The sequence below is a fragment of the Heliangelus exortis genome, chromosome 14 (assembly GCF_036169615.1).
Source record: "Heliangelus exortis chromosome 14, bHelExo1.hap1, whole genome shotgun sequence".
Classification (NCBI taxonomy): Eukaryota; Metazoa; Chordata; class Aves; order Apodiformes; family Trochilidae; genus Heliangelus; species Heliangelus exortis.
Genome location: NC_092435.1, coordinates 7,207,861 through 7,217,466, shown reverse-complemented (window position 1 = coordinate 7,217,466; position 9,606 = coordinate 7,207,861). Strand labels below are relative to the sequence as shown.

Sequence of the window (9,606 nt, the reverse complement as noted above, 5' to 3'; positions counted from 1 at the left end):
GGGCTTAACAGTCAAAGTGCATGATAATTCATTGCTTGTTAATCCAATTTGGCTCTATTCAGACATTCCAGTTTAACATGAAATATAGTATAAAGTACTGCCCAGAAGAAACAGAAATGAGAGCTGTGCCTCTGAACCAGCTCTGAACCTTGCCTGGTGAGGACTCTCTGCCTTCTTTGCCGATTTATTCTCTTCACAGAGGCCCCCACCACAGCCAGGGGCACAGCAGGGCAGGGGGCTCCACACTCAGGGTGCAGCCCAGCACCCCCATTAGAGGTGGGAGAGATCCCATGGGAGAGCAGGGACAGAGAGCTGCTGGCACAACCCCATTGGGGTTCGGCGGACCATGGGCTGAGTACCCCAAGGTCTGGCCCCCCTGGAGCACACTGGCTGTCCCTGTCTCTCCATGTGTGAGGCACCTCCATGGCACACACCAGAGGCTGTGGTGCTGGGACAGACCTGCCCAGCCAGCACCAAGGGTCTCACTGGGCCAGTGTCAGCTCAGGATCTGCCCCTCAGTGCCTGGCATCCTGCTGAGCAGTGAGATTTATCACACCCGTGTGAGCTCACAGCTTTTCCAGACAGGCACTCTTGGAAGAAAAATCCTTTCTTTATCTGCAGCAGACTCACAAACAGCTCCCACACGCCTCAGCCCTTCCCAGCACTGTTATTTATACCAACTTCAACTCTACTGAAGCTGCTGTCTCAGCACAGGAGATGCTGCAGCTCTTTGGGGTGCAGTGGTGGGCACAAAGGGGGGTGACAGCTGGCCAGGGAGCACAGGAGGGACATGTCACCACCCTGACACCTCCAAGCCCCCAGCTCGCTACGAGGGTTCAGGTATTGGAGCGAGTTGATAAATTCAGGCGTGCTGGCAGGTTCTGAGTGAAAGCTGTTGAGGGATGCCATGAGGGAAAGTCCTCCCTCCAGGGAGGTGACAGCCCCATTTTGGCTCTCATATTGTGGCCAGCCTGTACATGTCCCCAGCTGAGGCTCTGCATTGCCCCACTGCCAGCCCCATTGGTCCTGCCAGGCCTATGGCTGTGCCCTCTTTCCTCTCCACCCCACCTCTGCTGTTCAAGAGCAGCTCGTTGGGACCACGGCCCCCAAACAGGGTCAATTCCTACCTGGGAGATGGTCCCATGGTGCTGGCACGTCTCCCTAGTGCAGGCAGGGGACTTGAGTGAAGGGTACTGTGACGCAGCCTCCCACAGACTGCAGACAGCCCAGAGAGAGCCAGGGCTACAACCCCCCAGCCTGCCTTTATCTCCTTACACCCACCTGCCAAATGAGCCACTAATGAGGGTGCAAATAGGTTCCCTGGACACTCACCTGAGGCTGGGGCAATCGGCCAGACCCTGCTGCATCTCTGGGGCCTTTCCCATGGGGCTACAGGGGTGGGGGGCACATCCACAAGTGATTAACCCTGGCTGCTGCCCACCCCCATGTGCCATGAGGGGGATGCTGGGGTGTGCAGCTCCAGCACCTTCCTGTTCCAGGAAAGAGGCTTCCCATGTTGCTGCTCCTTTTTCAGTTCCACCTTGGTGTCACCCCAGCTGAGACACTGAACAAGCAGGGGCCATTAGGGTGGGCATTTACCCCAGTCAGCCACCAAGTGCTCGGATGGTCCCTGCCTAAGAGCTGTCCCTGCACAGGCCATTAATTCAGAGGCAATGGATGCTCCTCACCCTCTCCTCAGAGCCTCCAAAGTGTCCTCACAAAAATCCAGGGCAAATAAGTCTTCTCAGGGGGGAAGTGTGTGTTGGAGGTGTTTCCTACCCACACTTCCCCCTCTCAGAGTGGTTTCCCTTGAAGGTGTGGGGGACATGGGTGCAAAGGACAGCACCATGGCCAGTTTTGTAGAGACAATTATGAACACATCTCAGGGCCAGGAAAGCTCTGTACAAGGCTTGCAGCCTGTTGGGTGTCAAAGAGGATCAGATGTGGGAAAAGTAGACTGGGAAAAGGCTGGGGTGGCACCTGCAAATGCAGGGGACTCTGCAGATGCCCAGGTGTGCACTGGCTTCTGTACGGCCAGGACCTGGAACCCGTCAAAGCAAACCCACTTAGGCATATTTAACCAAACACTTAATTTCCATTTTATTCAATAATTGCTTTAATACTAAAATGCATTAGATGCTCAAAGCAGAGAAAAGAAAAGAAAAAAAATCACATTTAGGTGGAAAACAAAGTTCTCATCAGATGAAAAAACCCAATGTGGCAGGTACACCATTTCGAAACGGAATCGTAATAATTTAATAAAGCTGCTTTATCATCTTTGTAAAATAGACAGAACGGTGATTCTTTTTTTTTTTTTTTCTCCTTTTTCCATTTTTGCTGTTTACAATGATTCAATCACTGTGAAAAATGTACATAACATACATATCAGCATATACAACAATTTATTCTTCATATACTCGGCAACGGAGACACCATGACGAGACGTACCGCGCTCAGTCCGGTGGCAGCCCCTGCCTGCTGCCAGCAGGGAAACAGCCACGGTGCTGCCACCAGCTCCTCCTGGGCCCAGACGGTACCGGTGTGACTGGGTGAGACCCACGGCTCGTACCTGCCACCCTGGAAGGCTGAAAAGCAGTTTGCCTTAGGTGTGTTTGGAGACTACATCCCAGCTTAGATCAGCTGAACATCAGCTGATGCTGATGAAGGATCCATCTCAGCAGTGCCTGGGGTGGGGCCAGCTGGGCTTCTCTCCAAGGGGGACCACAACTCACAGGTTGGATCAGGTATTACCCATTGCTGCGAATGCAGCTGTAGTAACAAGATCATCAGTTTTCCCCAATGACAGACAAATGTGTTTCCATTCATAATTAGATGATTTCGCCCTCCCCCCTCCCTCCCTCCCTGCCCCCCAAGAGTAATTTCAACATATTCATCAGACAGTGTGTTCTTTACAAAAGCAACTTGTTTCCTATTTGGAAAAAATTAAAAATTAAAAAATAATAATAATTAAAAAAAAAGGAATTCACTTCTGCACAACGTGTGATCCACAGGTCACCTCCAGCTTCACAACAAACAGGGAACAGCAACAACCTTGGCAGGCTGGTGCTTGGGGGGGTTATTTTTCCAGCCACCAGTTGTCCCCCTGGCACAGCCCTGCAGCCTCCAGGGTGGGAAAAGCTGAGGGCTCCCAGGGAGCCAGGAAGGGTCCTGGGCCAGCACAGGGTGGGGTCATGCCCCTCACCCCAGTCCCCAGCTCCAAGGCTGCTGCAGATGGAGTCCTCATCATGCTTGGGGGAGAACCGTAAGTGGTTGCTACTCCCTGGATAAACAGGGATAAACACAGGAGCAGAGCAAGCTTGCCTGGAGGAAATCAACAGATCTCAGCAATTTTCCCTAAACAAAATCTGAGAACAGGTTTAAGTTATTAAAAAGTGCAATAATTACATCTGGAACCGTCCCCCCAAAAAATACCCACTTACTCTGCAGCCTTGAATGTTTTTTGCATGGCCACTTTTGATGCAACCCAGGAAAAAAAAAAAAAAAAAAAAAAAAGCAAGACAGACTGCAATCTGCCCAGGAGCCCTGAACTCATCTCAAGTGACACAGAGGGACAGTGACAGGAGTAGCAAAATATTCAGGAGAGGAACAAGCGGGCAAGCAGGGGCCTCTCTCCGGCTCCCCCCTTGGCCTCACACAGCAAGGATGTGTCAGCGAAGGGCCCCCTGCTCAGCATCCCTGGCTGCAGCCTGGGTCAGCCCAGAAAACTGGTGTTTAAATGATTTTCTTGGAGGCATAAGGGTCTACTGACCTCTTTAATGCTCCTTTTTAATACAGAATTATTTCACATTCCTTCTCGGCTGCGCTTTTATTCAGAATGGCAAGGAACATTTCCTCTGGGTAAATTAGAGAAATGTTTCTTTTTCTTTTTTTTTCCCTCTTCCCCCCCCCCCTTTTTTTTTTTTTTTTTTTTTTTCCTTTTCAGTTAGCATCTATTTTTCATCCAAAACGCTGGGCTGGTGGTGGCAGCTCTGCAGGCAGAGGGCAACGCTCAGCAGAAATTAAGGGCTGGTGCTTTCCGGGTGGCTGGGGATGATGATGGGATGCCCAGGGCAGGGGGGTAGGGAAACTCGCTTTTATCTCTGCAATGGGCAGTGAGGGAAGAAAGGTCCCATCCTGCTGGATGTAGGGGGCAGATGATGGGGTGAGGTGGGGCCATTGCCTTGCAAAACCAAGAGGAACTGACAGATGGGACGTCACAGGCTCTTTTGCTCAGCAACCATAGATAAGAAGCTTCCCCTCCAAAAAAACATAAAGCTGACAAAAACAGGTAACATCAGAATAAACCAAGCCTAACAGTTACAGAAAATCCAGTTACTCCAACAGCCCCAAGCCAGCCACTTTCTTCTTTACTTGCATTACAGTAATACACGTATTTGGGGAAAAAAAAAAAAAGAAAAACAGAAATAAATGACAGCAGTAACAGTACGCAGGCAGGAAACACCTCTGGAATAGAAATAACATATCCCTGAAAAATGGGCTCGAACTCCAGAAGAGGTGGGAAAATCCCTGGTTCACTTTCCAGAGTAATGCAGGACATCAGGTTAACACGTGGGATGGGAGCTGAATGAGGTAGTCATCAACAGCAACGAGGGAAGTGTCACCAGTTTCGTTAGAAAACCATTTTTTGTTGTTTTTTTTCCCAATTCCTGGCCCTAGAAAGTGGCAGGGGGAACAGACTTATTGTGGACCAGCTACAGCATCAGGCAAGATCAATTTGCTCTGAAGAAAGAAGTAGCTGGAGCTTAATTTTATTTTGAGGACAATAATGACTGGAGCTTGTTTCCTTGTTGACATTTTTAATTTAAATAAATCAAAGTAACAAATATTTTATCATGATATGTAGACCTAGAAAGACTATTTCTCTAGAAACCACTAATTTCAACTTGCTGGTACAGCAAACATTGGCAAGAGCTATATATTTTCCCTTCCATAATAATTTTTAAATTCTAGGAAACATTTAGGGTAGGAAAATCTGTATGGTGAAGGGTTAATAATAATAATAACAAAAATAAAAAATATAATACACTAACTGAAATCCTCCTACCTTACTCATACCTCACTGAGGAATTATCACTGCAAGAGAGCAGAGAGCTTAGAAACCCCTTCCCTCTCTCCCTTCTACAGAATGGCTATTAAAGTAGCTCAATTTTTAAATCAATTTTATATGAGTAAATTTGTACCCACACAAAAAAGTCCTTAATTATGAGAAAAAATAATGAATTGCTTTAATTTTTTTCTCCATTAAGAAGGCACATTAATTGAATTAGTAGCGTTGTTACATATCACCTGTCTGCCCCTAAATTAACATCACTATTGCTCATTCCATGCTTATTTTATGATGCAGGGATAGAAAAGAAATCAGAACAGTCTAAAATGCCGTGACGACATACGTCCACACACATACTTGGCATAATCATGACTGAAAAATGCTGACTTGGAAGTGTGTGTCTAATTGAGAAGGTAATTTAGATCTCTTAAATAATTCCATCACTTTGACTTGGTAATGATTGGAGACGGGGGTTATCTAAATCTGGGGAAAAAAAAAAACCAAGAAGACAACCAACTTCTGGAAAACCTTTCCATGCATTGCCTTGAAATTATGCAAAAGAGATGGATAAGGAAAAAATTTCAGCACAGTGCATCCGACGGTTGCAATCCAGGCAGAATTTTCCCCAAAACAACTTCCAGTAATTCCCTGTCACTGCCCTGCCAGAGCTGGGAAGGCTGCAGGAAATGGTGGGGGCTGGAAGAAGCACTTGCTCTACTGGGTCCAAAAACTGCAGATTCCCCAAAGTTTAAGTAAGATGATTGTGATTTTTTTTTTCTTTCGTTTTTTTTTTTCTTTTTTTTTTTCTTTTTTTTTTTAAGCTTGAAAGCCTTTTGCCATCACGAGACATACAGTAATTTGCAATATCAAATACAGTAATAGTACAGATAAGCATGTGACAGCAAAAGGATTCATAAATGCAGGGGTGTCCATAGCAAAACAGCAACATCTTAAAATACAAACTCCTCGTGACGGGCAAGCATTAAAACTTGCCTGACTGTCATTTTTGGACAGTCACACACAAGAAATGGTCGCTATTTTGTCTAGATTACAAAACCACCGGGCCGATTACTAAAGATGTCCGAATAAAGAATTTGCCATTCAATTATTTCCGGGAATGGAAATTTCTCTTGGTTTTGAGATATAAAAATATATAAACTCCAGGGAGGGGATAGCAAGTGCTTCTGAGGACCCGGGGAGGGGGGTGTCCTCCCCTCTGCCCCCCGCCACCCACCACCTCCCAGCAAAAGCCCAACACCAGCTACTTTGCCCTGGCTGCACACCCCTGCCGCCAGTTGAGACAAGTGGGATTGTCACACGAACGATAGCTTCATTTATAAACAATACATTGAGGGAAAGCTTTTAAATACAGCAATTCTGTGAACCATTGGTAAGCGATAAAAACAATCTGCGCTGGGAGTCGTGCGGTCCCTCATCATCATCATCATCCTCCTCCTCATCATCATCCTCCTCCTTGTCTCACCGGGTGCTGCTCAGAGGACGATATCTTTCAGTCTCCGGGCGCCAGGTGAGTCCTTTTCCCGGCGTTCCTGCAGGAGCAGGTTGCCCTCCTGCCCGCTGCTCTCGCTGTCCGCTCCCCGGGGCTCTGCCTCCGTGGGCCGGGAAGGGCCACTGTTCCCAAAGGGCTCCCGTTCCCGGTTCCCGGCGCAATGCCCGGCACCATAAGGTGCCACCGGCTTGCCGGACAAAGGGCTTTTCAGGTGGAGAGGGGAGGTGACGGGGCTGACGGCCTCGCAGCCGTTGCCCGCCTCCCGGACGGCACCGCTCACCTTGGGGCTGCCGGCGGCCGGCTCCACCGTTCTTTTGCCTTTGGGGTTGGCGAGCCGCTCCTCGGCCAGGGGCTCGGCGCCCTCCTTGCCGAAGGTGGCGAAGGTCCTTTTTGTGCTGCAGTCTGCGTAAGGCTCCGCGTCCACCGCCGTTGCCTCGATGGAGAGGGCGATGACGTTCCTGCCGTGCTCGGGGGACTTGGCGCGGCTGGGGACGGCGCCGCGGGGCATCCAGCACCTGTCCGAGTGGCCCAGGATGCGGCACTCCTCCCTGCAATGAAATCCTTCGCTCTGATCTGCGGGGAGAAAACACGAGGGACGGTGAAGTGCCCGATGAACCCACCCTGGGTGCCACCACTCTCGCCCCACCAGCGGTCACCCTACTCCCAACATTTTTAAGGCGAGGCTCAGAAGAGGGATTAATTTTTTTCTGCTTCTGTTTCTCTGGTGCTCTCAGGATGGGAGCTCAGTTTTTTGTGTCACCACCAGACCTGCAGGCCAGGGACAGAAGTCACGGCCGTAGGTCCATCCCAGTGGTTTCTTCCCCATGAGGCCGCTCCCGCCAGACCTTTTGGGTCCCCTGAAAGCCACCACGCTGTAAGCTTGGTTTGATGTGGCATTTAAGCTTGGCTTTTAGGGAGCAGAGGGAGGAGGGAGTTTTCATTTTTAAATTTTCTTTGTGTATACATGTGTTATAACTTTTTGCTTAATCCCCACGGACCTCCCACACAACAGAGGCCTTATAAATCTCCGAGACTGCCCACTCCACTGAAGATTAAATGTGTCATTCCCAGTGCTGGGGCTTTATTCATATGAGAGCAATAAAGATCCCTTCTCTTGACTTAGGGCTGTCCCAACACCACTTTACAGGGCTGAAATATGGAGTGGTGGTTTAACCCATTCCAAGGACCTTGCCTGCCCAGGCCTGAGCGCTCCCAGGCAGGTGCAAACCCTCATTCCCAGTGCTCATACATGTCCAGGCATTGCTGGCTGATCCCAAGGGTCTGCAGAGCCTCAGCTCCCATTGCAGATGGACAAACTGGGGCCCAGGGAAGCAGTTGGGCTCAGCCAAGTGCAAAGCTGGAAAGCAAATCCGGGAGTGTCAGCTTGGCCAGCCTCTGCTAAGTATCTGACTGTGGCTCCTGCCAAATGCCACAGGCTCTGGCTGCTTTTCAGTCTCAGCTTATGACTTTTTCTTCTTCATTTGAGAAGAACTTTTAATTGCAGCTAGCCCACAGAAAGCACAACCTTTCCCTACGCAAAGACACGGCTCCTTCTCTACCAACCTATGTAACACAAAGCAGCACAAAAGCAGCACTCAGGCCATTACCCAGACAGGACTGTGCTCGGTCGGTGCCAGTTTGATGGATCGAAGCCTGTGAAGGTGCAGACTCAGCCTGGGTTTGCTTCCTGTCCATCTGCAAACTGTTTATTTTGAAGCTTTGTACATCTGTGTGCATAACCTCCGCTCCTCAGGCACATTGGTATTTCCACCACATTCGAGCACTAGGGCGGCTGATAAAAATTCTCAGCACATAACACAATGCACCAAAACATGAGCAGCTTAACACTTACAGAGAATAAACGAGTAAAAGGCAGACCTCAAAAAAAAAAAAAAAAAAGGATTTTTTTTTTTTCTTCTAAGGGAGAAGAAGACAACTAATTGAAAAATCTATGGGTAGAACATTAGCTTTTTCTCTACATCAGAGCAGCTACCCAGTGGTGCAGAGCGTGGCGCTGGGTGGCTGTGTAGGAGGTCTGGGCTTCAGCAGCTGCCTTTACAGCAGTGTGAGAGAAGGATGCTCTGAGCCTTACATGCAGAACAACCTGCACCCAGATCTAAAAGCCCATGCTCTTCCTCTTTGATTCTGTTACTTTCAAGTACTCAAGCAAAATAAAAAAATTAAAAAATAATTAAAAAAAAATTGCTCAGAAAGTGTTGCTGTCTGCCTATTTATCCACAGTTTAACTTCAAAAGGGTGCTACAGGCATAGAAAGTTGTGTAGTCTGGCTGTGATAGCAGAGGACTTGGTGATGGCTGGAGGGGCTACAGAAATATCTTGAGTTCTCATCCTCAATGAGACACTGATTTATTGTGTTGTGTGACCTTGGGCATGTTGCTGGAGCACACATCACTTCAATCTCTCTGCAAACATGAAAGGCCCAATCTGGGTGTGCTGGGCTGGCTGGTCCAGCACGGGAAGGCATGGAGGGAGCTGCTGCTCCTCACACTCCTAGCCCAGAAACACTGCTCAGCCCCACCACCATGGGATCAACACAGCCAAGGCAAATCTGACTCCAGAAGGAGCACAGGAAGGTTTATCTTGCCTCGATTGTTCCAAGCTGGCATGTCTTACAGTTAAAAACAAATCGAGGACTTCACCAGTCACTGTACTGCACGAGGATATTCCTAAAACCTTAGAGGGGGATCTGGGCTTTAGGAGGGGTTTTACGAAAGTCTGCTGGCACAGTGCCCATCTGCTGGGGAGATGATCCACTTTGAACACCAAGATGCTTGTCTGGAAGTCGTGCCAGCAGTAGCTTAAATGCAGGCAGGAGAAGAGATGAAAAGCATTCCATTAAATTATACTGTTTCAACCTTTTTTTTTTTTTTATAAAGGGAATGTAACAAGTAGGAAAGATGCCAGGCTGACAGACAGAGGCGCAGTAGTCACCAGCCATCCACAGACCTGAAGACAACAGGTAGCCACCACACATCTCAGCTTTGGTCTGCAGAGACCACATCCCACA

At 48.6% G+C, this 9,606-nt stretch overlaps 1 protein-coding gene across 2 annotated transcripts in view; it reads right to left on the bottom strand.

Moving 5' to 3' along the window:
- Positions 1–3,017: 3,017 nt before the first annotated feature.
- PCDH19 (protocadherin 19) overlaps positions 3,018–9,606 on the bottom strand; it is a 57,877-nt gene continuing 51,288 nt past the window's right edge. For both annotated transcript variants that reach the window (XM_071757598.1, XM_071757599.1), the window contains exon 5: positions 3,018–7,151. In XM_071757598.1, the coding sequence (XP_071613699.1) occupies positions 6,562–7,151 (590 nt within the window). In that variant the 3' untranslated portion in view covers positions 3,018–6,561. The remainder of the gene's footprint in view (positions 7,152–9,606) is intronic.